A 17031-nucleotide genomic window follows, 5' to 3' on the forward strand; every position below is an offset into this window, starting at 1 on the left:
CAGCAATGAACTTTGTTTTTATTCCAACCTCTTGATCAAGGCGGAATAATTGCCCCAGATTAGATTGCTCTATCTTCGCATTCTCTTTTAATTCCATGGATTTCAATTTTCTTAATCATCTGCTTCCATAACTTGTCTCTATTCGTCTGGCATTTCTCCAGAAATGCAACTCGGGCCTTTTCGGTGGGCTTCTATGTTCGTTGGCTAGATCGTATCTGTTCCAGCTCTTCTTCACCTGGCTTACATGTTGAAAATTCCATGGCTCCCTCTGTTGGCGCTCCTTCGCCCAGTTTACCTGTTTCTTCTGGCTCCATGAATCGAACAGGTCTTGGCTGACTGCCAAATTTGCTAATTGGACAAACAGGACCTCTTCAGTTTGCTTCTGTCATTATTAATAAACATTCTGCACCGTGTTCCATAAACACCCGAAAAGAATCCAAACCGAAAATGGACTTGCAGAAAACATCCAATTATTTTCGAAGTATAGAAGTGACCAGTTCAGAAAGAATGTGTCTTATAACTTCAAAACGTATCAAGGCGAGCACCTGGATTCCAGTTTACTCACTTCCTGTCTCCCTTCCAAAACTTAGCAGAACTTGTTTCTCGTACTTCTCTAGACTCTTAATCAGAGCCTGTATTTTCACTTTAAAATACGACTAATTAGTCAAACTTTCACAGCATCTCGTTAAAAAGCTGTTCTAATTAAAATGTTCCAGCTTTCAAATTTACAGCATAATACAATAGCTGTTCTACTCGCGCTTTCGATCAGTCATCGGATAAGACGCATGCTTTGTCGATTAACCTACCGGCTGGTCGTCTCCGTACCAATCACTGGCAGAGATCTAGCTTCTTCAGTTCCTCGTCTACAGAGCCAGTCTTCAGTTCCATTTCTACAGAGCCAGTTCTTTTGGCAGTAATCTCTGGCAGAGATCCAGCCCAATCTTCTGTCCCTCTTCTATGGGATCAATCTTCTACTCCTGATAGTAAGGTAGCTTTCAACTAGATATAGTGACAGATTTTCATATCGTTCAAGGAATCTTTCCTTTAGTCACTATGATTGAAGACGGGTTCAGGAGATAATCGAAACGCACTCACAAGCTCTCCACGAGACATTCAATGCCGTTGAAAGATAAATCTTCCGAACACAGTCTCTTAACTAATGGTTTATTTATTGTAGTAGTAAAATCAGTAAGATATTCATCCAAACTTCTTGTATAAGTACATTTTGATCTTATTCGTGGTCAAACTCGTGCATGGTCGAAAGCTGTGACCTCTTCCCCAAGCTTCTTCAAACTAAACTAAAGCTATTAGCGAGTCTGCGCGAGAATCCCAGCCGCAAACGCCGCTCAGTCTACGTATAAACCCCACCCGCATAATTACAGGCAGATAAAATTTAAAGGTAGACAAAAATGCTGAAGAAATTCAGCGGGTGAGGCAGCATCTATGGAGCGAAGGAAATAGGCAACGTTTCGAGCCGAAATGTTACCTATTTCCTTCGCTCCATAGATGCTGCCTCACCCGCTGAGTTTCTCCAGCATTTTTGTCTACCTTCAATTTTCCAACATCCCTTCTTAAAATTTAAAGGTAACTGGTTATAGTTATAACACACTGAGTTAAGCTAAATGGCTACTACACACCCCTCTTCCTCCTGCACTGCATGGAATAGAGTCCCAGCTTGAACCTCGCACTATAGCTCAGACCCTCTAGTCCTGGCAACATCCTCGTAACTCTTCTCTGCACCCTTTCCAGCTTGACAACATCCTTGCCCACAACAATTTTCCTACAACATGGTGTCCAGAACGGAACTCGATACTCTAAATGTGGCCTCACCAACGTCTTGTACAACTGCAACATGACCTCTCAATTTCTATATTCAATACGCTGACTGATGAAGGTCTATATCCCAGAAACCTTTTTGACCACCATATCTACCTATGATGAACTATGAACCTATACCCCAATATACATGTACCTCTAGAATACTCTGCCCTACAACACTGTCCAGAGCCCTACCACGCACAGTGTAATTCCTGCCCATGTTAGTGCTCCCAAAAGGCAACACTTCACATTTCTCTGTATTAAATTCCATCAATCATTCTTCAGCCCACAAGCCCAATTGATCAAGATACTGCTGCAGCTTTTGACAACCATCTTCACTATCTATAATACCACCCACTTTTGTGTCCTATGCAAACCTCTTTTATTTTGAGACAACTTTTGAGGAAGAATCTTATTTTGAATCGAAGGAAATAGTTTGAGAAATAGTTTTGATCTCCTGGAGACCATCGAACATAACAGAATGTAGGATAATTAATTCAAAGTAATTTAAAAAAAAAAGATTGTACAAAGGGACAGCCTTTCTAACTGTGTAAATATCTGTTCATCGTGTTTGCCCTTCTGAGCACCCAGTTTATACGAATCAAATTTGGTTCATGTCAGTAAAATTACTGTATAATCCAAGTATCTGCAGTGCTTGGATACTATACTAATAAAAGACTCTCGTGAAATGGTTGGCCATTTGACACCAAAGTTTTTTTTATTGCAATGAGACAAAAATGTTGAATCGATACCATTTAAAATGAGGAAGCAAAATGTTTGGTGCGATAACACTTCACTGTACCGTTTCCTTTTGTTAAATGAGTTCTGCTGGTGTCAGATATACCACTTTAAATGCATTTGGGTGTTTCCATGAGAGATAAGTTGTTAAAGAAAAAAAAAATGCTGTTTAAAAGTGCTGATTCATAGTAAGAAGCTGAGCTGAGCTGAAATGCTGATCCAAAGACCCCTGACCTTTCTCTTGCATTTCTGTCCTAAACTGAGCAAGAAAGTGACAGAAGTTCTTGAACTTTTATTTCAAGAACTGAATATATTCAGCCCTACACAGGAATTACTCTCAGCTTTGCAGCAAATAGTGAATTCACTACCATTAGAAAACAAGAGGTCCTGTGATCAGGATGCTGGAATTATAGCTTGATTTAATGAAACTTTAAAAATATTTCCAATCACGATGTTGGAAACGTGGCAGAGTCTTTTCTTCATGAGGAAATAAGCCATCCTCTGATCCCCAGCTGAAAAACAATGTGGATGATGTCGGGGCTACATGGCCAAATAGTAAAAAGCCACGTTCTTGCATTGAACGGTAGCACTGTTGGGTGTGCTGTTGCCTCACAGTGCCGGAGACCCAGGTTTGATCCAGACCTCGAGTGCTGTCTTTGTAGGGTTTGCACGTTCTCCCTGTGACCGTGTGAGTTTCCTCATAGTGTTCCGGTTTCCTCCCACAATCCGAACTCGTGCGGGTTTGGAGGTTAATTGCCTCTGTAAAGTGCCGCCTAGTTGCAGGGAGTGATTGAGAAAGTGGGATGGCATAGAACTAGTGTCAACAGCTGATCAATGGTTGGTGTGGGCTGAAGGTCATCTTTCCTTTTGGATCTTTCAATCAATTCATTAAAATTCTCCCTATTTACCCTACAAGGTCTAGTAGGAATAATGGGGAAAATACCAAGAAAACATCCAATATTCACAGAGGAGCATTCTGTTCCATTTACATGTACTTTCAATCTATTTCTCTGAAAGAGAAGTCCATGTGTAGTTGTTGCTGCCAAGGAGCCGCATTTAACAAACAGGCTGATTCCAGTTATCTTCTCCTGCATGTCACTGACTTCTATTGGTACGTTAAACATAGATTGTTAACTAGATTTAATTATAATTAAAAATGTTAATAGCCAATTGGAAAACTTAATTAGTAATCAAATGGATTAGATCATATTAGACATGGCAGATTAGGTTGTAGCTCCAACATGCTGATTCATGATGACTTTGTTAATGAATGGCAAGAGAAACATAGAAAATAGGTGCAGGAGTAGGCCATTCGGCCATTCGAGCCTGCACCACCATTCAATATGATCATGGCTGATCATCCAACTCGGTATCCTGTACCTGCCTTCTCTCCATACCCCCTGATCCCTTTAGCCACAAGGGCCACATCTAACTCCCTCTTAAATATAGCCAATGAACTGGCCTCAACTACCTTCTGTGGCAGAGAATTCCAGAGATTCACCACTCTCTGTGTGAAAAATGTTTTCCTCATCTCGGTCCTAAAAGATTTCCCCCTTATCCTTAAACTGTGACCCCTTGTTCTGGACTTCCCCAACATCGGGAACAATCTTCCTGCATCTAGCCTGTCCAACCCCTTAAGAATCTTGTAAGTTTCTATAAGATCCCCCCTCAATCTTCTAAATTCTAGCGAGTACAAGCCGAGTCTATCCAGTCTTTCTTCATATGAAAGTCCTGACATCCCAGGAATCAGTCTGGTGAACCTTCTCTGTACTCCCTCTATGGCAAGAATGTCTTTCCTCAGATTAGGAAACCAAAACTGTATGCAATACTCCAGGTGTGGTCTCACCAAGACCCTGTACAACTGCAGTAGAACCTCCCTGCTCCTATACTCAAATCCTTTTGCTATGAATGCTAACATACCATTCGCTTTCTTCACTGCCTGCTGCACCTGCATGCCTACTTTCAATGACTGGTGTACCATGACACCCAGGTCTCGTTGCATCTCCTCCTTTCCTAATCGGCCACCATTCAGATAATTTCCTGTTTTTGCCACCAAAGTTGATAACCTCACGTTTATCCACATTATACTGCATCTGCCATGCATTTGCCCACACTCGCAGCCTATCCAAGTCACCTCCGTGATCTGTGTAATGTATATAAGTGTAAAATAATAAACTGACCAAGAAGATCCAGTGTTCTCCCCTGTTAGTTTAGTTTAGAGATACAGAGAGGAAACGGGCCCTTCGGACCACCGGGTCTGCGCCAACCAGCGATCCCCGCACACTAAAACCCTCCTACACCCACTATGGACATGTTTACATTCACCAAGCCAATTAACCTACAAATCTGTACGTCTTTGGAGTGAGGGGGGATCTCGGAGGAAACCCACGCAGGTCACGGGGAGAACTTACAAACTCAGTACAGACCGCACCCGTAGTCGGGATCAAACCCGGGTCTCCGACGCTGCATTCGCTGTCAGGCAACTTCATCACCATGAATGAAGGCCTGTTTTAAGTATCAAATAGAGGAGCAAGAAGGTTATCAAGGCGGAGAAAGTGTAGAGGCCAATGCCCAGGTGGTGGGCTTTGGGGGAGGTGCAGGTGACATCGGTGACCAGGCAAGGGATGTAGACCGTGGTTTGATTGATCCACCACATGAACCACCTGGCGTCGCAGGTACAGAGAAAGTAGTTGCCGCTTATCCGCAGCTCCCGAAGGTGTCTGATGGCGCTGTCCGGGAAACTGGAGGCCTGGATGGTCTTCAGGTTGTTGTAGTTGAGATCCAGGTACTGCAGGGAGTTCATGTCCCGCAGGAAGTCCTTGGTCAGCTTGGAGATCTGGTTGCGGGTGAGGTTGAAGACGCAGGGTCTGAGTGCAGTTGGACAGCATGCGAGGCACCGTGGTCAACAGGTTGCTATCAAGGTCCAGCAGCTCCAACCAGCCTAGCAGGTAAAGCTGGTTTCCGCTCAACACAAGCTTCTTGAGTAGCGGGGGCAGGTGGTCAAACACATCGTGCGGCATGAACGCGAGTTTCTTCCCCTAATAATCCGCTGCTATCTGTGTTCGAGAGCGAAAACTTGCAAAGGGCACGCACGGTTCCTCGCCAGCGAAGATGCACACAGAATGCTGGAGTAACTCAGCGGGACAGGCAGCATCTCTGGAGAGAAGGAATGGGTGACGTTTTGGGTCGAGACCATTACTCCTCTCCAGAGATATGGCAACAGCACAGCACAGCACAAAACCAGTCAGAAGAAGGGTCTCGACCCGAAACGTCACCAATTCCTTCTCTCCAGAGATGCTGTCTGCCCTGCTGAGTTACTCCAGCATTTTGTGTCTATGTCCCATGGCTTATAATGTCCCCTCACATTGTAAAATCATTATCTGAAGAAATGTCTCCTCGCTGACTCAAACATAATCTATGTAGAACTCGCGTTTCTCTCTGCTTCATATACGTGGGAATTCCCCCAGTATGGTCACTTTTCACACGTCCTGCCCGGTGTTAACCTTTCCCATCAATACTTGAGCCCCCATCTTCGCTCTGCACCTTCAGCTTCAATGGCGGCTCTCTCCCATCAAAAGTATCCAAGTTAATTTCAGACCCTTATCCATCCATCCATTCATTCATTTTCCATTAAGATCTGACTAATCTTCAACATTTCACTTCTGGCATTCAGGCCAAACCCACGGTAGACTCAAGAGTCACTACGGTAAACTCACGGGCTACTACGTTCTTACAACGAGTTTAAATGTTTCAAATTTTAACTTCAAGAGTAAATTTGACTCGTGGAAATCTTTAAACATGTTTAAAATTTTTCAAGAGTTAACAAGTTTCCCGGGTACCTGACGTTAGCGCCACGAGTCGCTAAGTTGCGTCCATGAGTTCCGACGATCCTGCTATGTTAATTGTACGTGATTACCACGAGTTTAATTTGTTTTAAACTCGGGGTCACTCGTGGGTCGACTCGCACCGTGAGACAGGGATTTTAATATTTGGATTAAAATAAAAAGTGATTTCAAACGCCCTCAATGCCTACAACGTGACGGATCTCAAGTACGGGACAAAACACGGTGTAAGTCGTCTATTTTACATATAAACTTGCTTCTTGGGATGACTTTAATCAATCCTCTATAAGCGAAAATGTGATTTGGGCCCCATACGAACTGACAGTGTTTTTCCTGCCGATATGGGGTTCAAATTCGCTACAAATGCAACGTTCCAATCGATCACGTTCCAGGAGCAAGAGGATTAAAATGCCCATTTTTTTTGGAGATAAGCCATCTAAATTGACTATATTTTGTGTTATTCTCTCTCCATGATCATTATTTTAAAACTAAATATTCAAAAAGGTTTGAGTCACATGTATCATGCAAAAAACAATAATTTGATTATATTTTGGGTGGATGTTGCTAGATTAATTTATGGGAATTAAACATTAAATTCCTTCCATCTGGGATATAAATTAATGACAGTGAGATTTAAAAATTATGTTATATTGTGAATTCTTGTGTGAATGGGATTAGTTTGTTATTTGGATACTTAGGCTATTTAAAAAAATATCCTTTTCTTAAGAAATGGAATCTACAGGACATTGTTGATGTGAAAGTAGTGGGCAGAAAGGCATGTCCTGTGTGGTTTGAAGAGCAAAAACTTGTAGTTTACAATGCCAAAATTAAAAAGTTGAGGAAAAACAAGGTGTACAGAGTTGCTTATTGGTTACAATCTGAGGAGTATGATGATGCTACTGATTATGATATGCCAATGTACCAGCTAGCAACTGATCTTCTCCATAAAGACTTGGTCTATTGCTAGAAATTGTAATTTATTTACCTATCTGTTATGGACTTCCAGCGTATTATACACTAATGTTAAAGTTCTGATCTTGAGAATATCACATTTTTAAATTTTCAAGGCAGTCTGGGTGTTTATTACTATTTCCATCACAACGGTCAATTTTGTAATTAGCTACAGTTAGGGAATTAACTATTTATATGCTTTAATTTCAGATCATCCAAGTAAGAAGTTTTATATTTGTTTCAGAATGCTTCAATGTATAATAACTGAAAATTTCATTCATTTTTCTTAATTTTTAAGAAAGTTTTGGGCTTTTGACTGACCTTGATCACAGCTTTTGTCTTAAATCAATGGAAAAGCAATTGGGAACAAGATGCTAATTTCCGAGTAAGAAAATGGCCATAACTTTTTTTAATATTGGAGATATAAAAGTGAATTAGGTGTCAAATTAAACTTGTTTTTATGCTTTATCTGATGCGATAAACTGCAGACTTGATTTTTAAAATCTCAAAATTTTGTAACATTGCTAATGAAAGGACTTCAAACTGAACTGCTGGCTTGTTCTCACCTCCTTGATGAAGACATGCCAATTATTGCAGTACTTTCAGCTTTTCAGCACGTAGCCATTTTTTTGCATGTTTGTGCTGTTTGAACTTTGTTTCCATTGCATTTGTTGTCCATTTTGGTATTACACATTGAGGCAGAAAACATGCCCTCACAACTTTACTTAGACTTAGAGATACAGAGCGGAAATAGACCCACCGAGTCTGCGCCGAACAAGCGATCACCCTGTACACTAACACTATCCGACACACTAGGCACCGTTTACATTTTTACCAAATTCTATTAACCTGCATACCTGTATGTCTTTGGAGTGTGGGAGGAAGCCTGAGCATCCGAAAAAATCCTACATGGTCACAGGGAGAACATACAAATTCCATACAGACAACATCTGTAGTCGGGATCGAACTCTGGTCTTTGGCGCTGTAAGGCAGCTGCGCCACTGTGTCGCCCTTAAATTTAATATAAACTAGACTGTTGGGTCTGCTCCCCCAACGCAGCCATTTTCCCACCCGTAGCCCGCACGGGAGACGTGGTCCTCCAACTCAAGCGGCTCAGGAATCAGCAGTGGCGGCGTTTGGGGTTTTTACGAATGGCGTCTTTGAGGCGAGATAGATGAATGCAAGTATCAATCAATTCAAATACAGCATGAAATAGTCAGCAAGACATAGGGATGTTTTCTGTATTTAATGATAAATCATAGCAAATTTATACACTCCAACAGCAACAATATATTGTACCCTAGTTTCCCTGAATTTAGAACCCACAGCTCTAGTTAGAAACATAGTTCTGCTATGTTACCAATTAATATGAAAGAATAACCTTTAGTTTTCAAAAATGTATCTTTTACTGCTTCACCATTTTTGTTAAATGCGTACATCCAGACACAGTTAGACGAAATAGAATTCAAGAAATCTTCTGTGCCCAACTATGAATACATAGTTATTTTCAGTGGACTGCAGGTTTGGTCTGAGCTATTCTTAATGTAACATAGAACTGTACAACATAGGAACAGGCCTTTTGGCTCACAATATATGTTCCGAACTCGATGCCAGGTTAAACTAATCTCCTCTGCCTGCATGTGATCCCTATCACTCCATTCCCTGCATATCAATGTACCTAACTGAAAATCTCTACAATGTCACCATTGTATCTGCTGCCACCACCACTCTTGGCAGAACGTTCCAGGCATCCGCTAACAACAGTGTAAAAAAAAACTTGCCCTCTTTTAAACTGTGGTCCTCTCACTTTAAAGGTAAGTCCTCTAATCCTTGAGGTTTCTGATGTTTAATTGATGGGAATGTCCCAAATTCAAGATTATTCGTATTATCAATTTTGAGAAATAAATAATTACAGGTGACCCTTGAATTACGGCAATCCGAATAACAGAAATTAATTCTTGCAGTATTTTATGGTTCATTGGTTCTTTTTATCACATATGCACTGCAGCAAAATTCTTTTGCACAACCCACACATGCACAGTTGCCATCTTTTGGCACCGTTTACAATGAAAAGTCCAAATACCGGCCCACATGTCATAGAAACATAAAAAATAGGTGCAGGAGTAGGCCATTTGGCCCTTCGAGCCTGCACCGCCATTCAATATGATTATGGCTGATCATCCAACTCAGTACAGGTATCCTGTACCTGCCTTCTCTCCGTACCCCCTGATCCCTTTAGCCAGAAGGGCCACATCTAACTCCCTCTTAAATATAGCCAATGAACTGGCCTCAACCATCTTCTGTGGCAGAGAATTCCACAGATTCACCACTCACTGCATGTTGGAAGTACTGGAGTGTCCCCGATCCAGGTAAGCCCCAGGCTGCTGCAGTCCCATGACCCGATGTCCCCCTATGTCTTGGGGGACGCCTCTTGCAGCCTGTTATGGCCGGTGACTCCCTCCTGTCTATCTCTTGTTTCTAATTCCTTCACAAACCACATCTGACCCCTGACCACCACCTCGAGCTCAACACCAGTCTTCCCCCTATTCCATCCCCGAGGAGCAACTACGCGTCCTCCATCCCCATCCCATCCTAAATCGCCAGTGTCTGTTCAGTGGTGAGTAGAGTGAAAAGTCACTGGCTTCCGCCACTCTCCCCAATCCCGATCCCTCTACATTAACCATCACTCACCATCCCCGACCACTTGATAACGAGTGTGGTCAACAAACTCCTGACTTTAACTTCATGAAGCGAGGACTAAGTGCTACAAAGATCAGAGCCGCCTGAATAGTGTGTAATTTACTGTGAGTACAGCACCATAATGCCTTTCTACCACACTCCAGTGAGTCTTCAATGTCTTTGCTTCATTCTATGCGTAGAGTGGTAGGTTGGATAAAACTAGAAAGCTGTGCCAGTTAATTTTAATAGGAGACCATCACTTCTCCCAATTTGTGAAATAAAGGGACTGAAATAAGGATTAAGATCTAAGTGTCAGCAGATATAACAGACTGCCCCTTTGCATGTGAAAATTAAAAAATGCTGAATGATATCGGGCAAAAAATGTTGGAAATATGCAGCAGGTCAGGCAGCATTGGTAGAGAATTAACATTTCATGTCACAGCCCTTCTGTCAGAATGGTTGTGCCTTTGTGAAATATACAGTGATAATTATAAAAAATTTGCAGTTGTGATGAATCAAATTTGTAATCTTCTACTGTTGAACAACAGGTGACTGAACATGACAAATGTATCATGTTATATATTTTCTCCTGAGAGTAATGTGCTTGATGTAACAAGGACACAAAAGTAATCTTGCTTTATGATCTTGTGCTTATTTTTAGGGCATCAAAATGTTGGGTGTTGTTGTAGTTGGAATTGGGATCGCTGGCAGAGTTCGGATCCGTGACCTCCTGAACCCAATGCCTAACAGTCCCTCAGAAAATCTGAAACTCATTGGCTTTGTCTCCAGGTAAGAACTATTGACCATAAACTAACCACAGCCAAAGCATAAAATTGTGGTATGCTCTGGCTAAATTCGAACTACTTTTGTCAGTTATGGTTCCAATCTAAGTGACTTTGGCTTAAATCATGGGTTAAAATTCTTCAGGCATTCCAGCGATCTCCGGGCACAATTATGATAGGCAAATGATGGAACCCACTGCCCTTCCTTCCTTGGGTCCGTCACCAGGGAACAGCAAACACCTGGGTGCAGAAGAACAGCTTTAGACAACTGACATGATCGATGAGTGTGTAATAGTGACACTTAATGTGCCCATGGCTTTTACGAGAGCAGCATAAATCTAGAGGCCAATACTTCAAGCAAGACCATAAGAAATAGGAGCAGGAATTTGAACCTTCTCCATCATTCATCAAGATTATCACTGATCCTCTACCTCATTGCCATTTTTCTGCATTGTTCCCATATCCCTTAATGTCCAGAAATCTGTCAATCCTTCAGTCTTTCAGTGTGTGGAATTCCAGAGATTCATCATTCTCTGAGTGGAGAAAAAAAATCACCTCACCCTTGTCCACAATCTCCATTCCTTATTCTCAGACTGTAAACCCGGTTCTAGTCTTCTCAATCAAAGGAACATTCTCCCTCTGTCTAGTCTATCAGGCCCTTTAGTAGATTTTATTGAGATCTCCTCCCATTCTTCTAATCTTTTGAGAATATAGGCCTATTCTATTCAATCAGGGACTACTCGATCCTTGCTTCATGTCCACAATAGCAAATATGTCATTTTTTAGGTATGTAAACCAAAACTTTAGTAAGGACACATATAATTTTGATAAGAGGACATCTTTACTCATAGTCTAAACCTCCTGTAAAAAGGGGTTTACATGGGTAAAAAGGGTGTAAAACGGCAAGCATGGCATTTGCATTCCAAATCACGTGCCTCACCGGCATGTTGGTTTTCAGTGATGTGCACAAGGACACCAATGTGCTGACTGACAAGTCTAGAACCGGCTTCCAGACTAAGAATAAAATGACCTCCAGCACTACCTATTCTTTCACCTTGCTCTGCTTTTCTGCCTTGTGCATCAGAAGCACACTTGAAGTGAGTAACGACATATCAGGCACTGCTTACAAAGTAAATAAATACTTTATTTACTGCAGTTATGGCTGAGATTCTTGAAAGATAAGAGGTTTTTTTTTGTTGAAAATGGAAACAATCCTCCTCAAAGAAAGCGCAATGTGTATAGGATCTATGCTTTGTTTTGGGGTGGGCAGGCTTCAGTTGCTTCACCTATATTTTGCAGCCCCTTCTGCCTGGGTATGCTTCAAAACCTGCTTGCATGTCCCTATTTATAACAGAAAATGTTTCTTGCCTTTTTTGGAGGGGGTTCCAGAATTTAATCCTAGTGATGACAAAGGACTGCCAATATATCTTCAAGATAGGATGATGTCCAAATTGAGGAGGACATGCAGATAGCCTTGTTTGTATGCACTTGCTTTCCTTGTCCTTCTGTGTTATGTTGTCTTTTATGTTGTCTTTTGAATCAAGTTGTCTAAAGTGTAATCTTCATAAGTTATAGGAGCAGAATTAGGCCATTTGGCCCATCATGTCTACTCTGCTCTTCAATTATGGCTGATCTATCTTTCCCTCTCAGCCACATTCTCCTGTCTTGTCCCCATAACCCCTGACACCCTTACTAATCAAGAATCTGTCAGTTTTCTCCATATAATTATCCATTGATGGCCTCCACAGCCGTCTGTGACAATGAATTCCACAGATTCACCACCCTCTGACTAAAGACATTTTTCCTCATCTCCTTTCTGAAGGTACATCCTTTTATTCTGAGGCTGATGTACAAAATTCTTAAGGGGTTGGACAGGCTAGATGCAGGAAGATTGTTCCCGATGTTAGGGAAGTCCAGGACAAGGGGTCACAGCTTAAGGATAAGGGGGGAAATCCTTTAAAACCGAGATGAGAAGAACTTTTTTTCACGCAGAGAGTGGTGAATCTCTGGAACTCTCTGCCACAGAGGGTAGTTGAGGCCAGTTCATTGGCTATATTTAAGAGGGAGTTAGATGTGGCCCTTGTGGCTAAGGGGATCAGGGGGTATGGAGAGAAGGCAGGTACGGGATACTGAGTTGGATGATCAGCCATGATCATATTGAATGGCGGTGCAGGCTCGAAGGGCCGAATGGCCTACTCCTGCACCTAATTTCTATGTTTCTATGTTTTCTGAAAAGTTATACATTTTAGGAGGCATTGTCTTTGAGAGTCAACGAGTGAGTCACCCACTGTAGGGTATCCACCCACCTCCCTTTTTTGTACCCACAATATTTATATGGCTGGTCTAGTTAAGTTTCTGCTCAATTGTGAGTTGGAGGATTTGCTGAAGAGGCTCTGCATTTAGTACAAAATTTCCTTAAACACAACAACTTGCCTTCCTATTTTCACAATGTTTTTTTGGAAACATTCTCTGGCCTTCCATTTTAAAGGAGCTGAGCTCACAACTCGCATTCTGCTATACTGTATTGAAAGCACTAATTGCAATGCATTCTATAAATCATTCTAAGAGTTCTGAAAATAATGATCAAATCAAGCCCACGATGCAGCAGATGTGCAACTGAGAGGGAGAAGACTTAATTAAACTTACCCATGTTTGAGCATCATTCTGCAGTGGGAACGTGAACTTTCGGAGACCGAGATCAAAAGTCCTAGTCCTGCTGATTTCAGTTCAGTTATTTCAGAGAACGTTCTGACTGGCCTATTTAGTTGTGATTTTGTTATGTTGTCTTTTGAATCAAGTTGTCTAAAGTGTAATCTTCATAAGTTATAGGAGCAGAATTAGGTCATTTGGCCCATCATGTCTACTACGCTCTTCAATTATGGCTGATCTATCTTTCCCTCTCAGCCACATTCTCCTGTCTTGTCCCCATAACCCCTGACACCCTTACTAATCAAGAATCTGTCAGTTTTCTACATAGAATTGTCCATTGACGGCCTCCACAGCCGTCTGTGACAATGAATTCCACAGATTCACCACCCTCTGACTAAAGACATTTTTCCTCATCTCCTTTCTGAAGGTACATCCTTTTATTCTGAGGCTGATGTGATTAGATCACTTAGCTGAGGAAACCCTGGACAGAACAAAGACCCTGGATAACCAAGGTACATCCCAGCCATGCCACATATGTCCCAAATGCACTGCAGCAAATACATTTTACAGAGGTTCCACTCGTCCTTTTATTCTGAGGTTACGGCCTTTGGTCCTAGACTCTCCCACTAATGGATACATCCTCTCCACATCCACTCGATCCAGGCCTTTCACTATTCGGTGAGTTTCAATGAGGTCCCCCTCATCCTCCTAAACTCCAGCAAGTACAGGCCCATTGCCATCAAACACTCTTCATATATTAACTCAATCATTCCTGGGATCATTCTCGTAAACCACCTCTGGTCCCTCTCCAATGCCAGCACATCTTTCCTCAGATATGGGGCCAAAAACTGCTCACAATACTTCATATGTGATCTGACCAGTTCCTTATAAAGCCTCAGCATTACATCCCTGCTTCCTTGCTTCTTATTGCTATGAACATTACTATCTTCCACTGTTAATCTTTGGTTGGTTATTTCGATTTATTCTAACTTCCCTTTGAAAAGTCCTGGTGGAAAAAGCTGTTCATTTTTTCTGTCGATTCTAGCAAAGACTTTTTAAACTTTAGTTTTAGAATGACAAACAAAAACAGATAAAGTCCTGGAGCAATTTTCTTTTTAGAAATACTGCTTGGAAACAGACCTTTCAGCCCACTGAGTCCAAACAGACCTGTTTGCTCCCTACACCATTTACACATACCAATTATCCTACAAACCCACACATCTTTGGGACATGGGAGGAAACTGGAACTCAGAAATTGATCCATAAGGTATTTAAAACTAACCCAGGAGACCAAAGTGGCTTTGGACAGTATTTTAAGTTACTTTGCTATCCACCTGTTTAATAGTGAGATCAAGGCAGAAATATGCTCATCTCCCTCCTGAAGGTTGGGGCGAGATGGCTCAGTGGCATATCAGCTGGCGCTACCTCCTGGTAATTCCAGTGACACAGATACAGTCCTGACGATTGGAGTTTATCTATTTTCCCTTTGACTATGTGTGTTTCCCCTGGGAGCTCTGGTTCTTCCTACATCCCAAAGACATGCAGATTGTTAGGTTCATTGACAACTGTAAATTACTCCTGTTGTGGTACCCCTGATGGTGGGGTTTGGGAAAATCTAAAGGGGGTTAATGGGTGACTAAGAATAGATTATAAGGAAATAAATAGGAAAATGAAATTGTTGGAGGTGTTGTGAGAGCCAATATAGCCTTGCTGGTCCAAATAGCCTCTTAGCAAGTTGTGAGGAAATATAAATATGGTTTCCTTAGTTTTGCTGATTAGGATATTTGGATAGGTTCATGGTTAGGAATGGTTTAGAGGGATATGGGACAATCCCAAGCAAATAGGACTAGCTTATGTAGACATTGATGAGTTGAGCCAAATAGCTTAATTCTGTTTAAGAAGGAACTGCAGAAGCTGGAAAATCGAAGGTAGACAAAAATGCCGGAGAAACTCAGCGGGTGCAGCAGCATCTATGGAGCGAAGGAATTAGGCAACGTTTTGGGTCGAAACCGTTCCTCAGACTGATGGAGGGTGGGGCGGGGGGGGGGGGGGAAGAAGGAGAAGAAAGGAAAAAGGAGGAGGAGCCCGAGGGCTGAGGGAGAGCTAGGAAGGGGAGGAGACAGCAAGGTCTAACTGAATTGGGAAAATTCAATGTTTATACCACTAGGGTGCAGACTGCCCAAGCGGAATATGAGGTGCTGTTCCTCCAATTTCTGGTGGTCCGCACTCTGGCCATGGAGGAGGCCCAGGACAGAAAGGTCGGATACGGAATGGGAGGGGGAGTTGAAGTGCTGAGCCACCGGGAGGTCAGGTTGGTTATTGCGGACCGAGCGGAGGTGTTCGGTGAAACGATCGCCACGCTTGGTCTCACCGATGTAGATCATCTGACATCTAGAGCAGCGGATGCAATAGATGAGGTTGGAGGAGATGCAGGTGAACCTCTGTCGCACCTGGAATGACTGCTTGGGTCTTTGAATGGAGTCGAGGGGGGAGGTAAAGCGACAAGTGTAGCATCTCGTGCTTTTGCAAGGGAAAGTGCCCGGGGAGGGGGTGGTGCGGGAGGGAAGGGAATAATTGACAAGGGAGTTACGGAGAGAGCGGTCTTTGCGGAAAGCAGATGGGGGGAGATGGGAAGATGTGGCGAGTGGTGGGGTCACGTTGGTGGTGGCGAAACTGATGAAGGACTATTTGTTGTATGTGACGACTAGTGGGGTGAAAGGTGAGGACTAGGGGGACTCTGCCCTTGTTGCGAGTGGGGGGATGGGGAGAGAGGGAGCAGTGTTATGGGGTATGGAAGAGACCCTGGTGCGAGCCTAATCTATAGTAGGGGAGGGGAATCCCCGTTCCCTGAAGAATGAGGACATTTCCGATGCCCTGGTGTGGAACACCTCATCCTGGGAGCAGATGCGGCGTAGACGGAGGAATAGGGGATGGAGTCCTTACAGGAAGCAGGGTGGGAAGAAGAGTAGTCTAGATAGCCATGGGAGCCAGTGGGTTTATAGTGGACTGTTGCATAACTCTGTTATGGGAAGGGTTTTGTGGTGATGGCATTCATGGTACCTCTCCACTACTTTGCCTGCCCTTCTATGTCTATATTTTCCGATATTGTTAGAGGGTAAGGATCACTGTGGCTTGAAAGAAGATGAGCTTGTTGCTCGGTGTGAAGTCTTGATCTCCTTGCCTCCATCACCCAAATTCTTTACTAAAAGCAATGGTGAATGTGTGATCATTGGTGGCACGAACTCAGTGGGCCAAGGAGCCTGTGCCCATGCTGTACCTCTAAACTAGGATTAAAGTAATTGCTGTGCTTTGTCCTTCAACTCTGTAGGCGGACATTGGGCAAGATAGAGCACGTGGATCAGATCACCTTGGATGAAGCCCTGCTCAGTGATCAAGTACAAGCTGCCATCATCTGTCTGGAGAATTCGTTCCATGAAGAATACACCAGGTATGAGGAAGAAGGTAGCTGGCGAAGTTGTGTCTCGGTTAATCACATTAGTGAGACAGGAATCCATTTTAATGCTCTGTACTACCTTGATGAAGGCAGCAGACCAGAACATATTCTGCAATTA

General features: G+C 42.7%; 1 protein-coding gene across 1 annotated transcript in view; it reads left to right on the top strand.

Moving 5' to 3' along the window:
- Positions 1–17031, top strand: part of blvra (biliverdin reductase A) — a 45060-nt gene that overhangs the window by 8331 nt on the left and 19698 nt on the right. Inside the window, exons 2-3 of the mRNA XM_055656803.1 lie at positions 10690–10817; positions 16788–16907. Of these exons, the coding sequence (XP_055512778.1) occupies positions 10699–10817; positions 16788–16907 (239 nt within the window). The 5' untranslated portion in view covers positions 10690–10698. The remainder of the gene's footprint in view (positions 1–10689; positions 10818–16787; positions 16908–17031) is intronic.

Source organism: Leucoraja erinacea, chromosome 2 (assembly GCF_028641065.1).
Source record: "Leucoraja erinacea ecotype New England chromosome 2, Leri_hhj_1, whole genome shotgun sequence".
Taxonomy (NCBI): Eukaryota; Metazoa; Chordata; class Chondrichthyes; order Rajiformes; family Rajidae; genus Leucoraja; species Leucoraja erinaceus.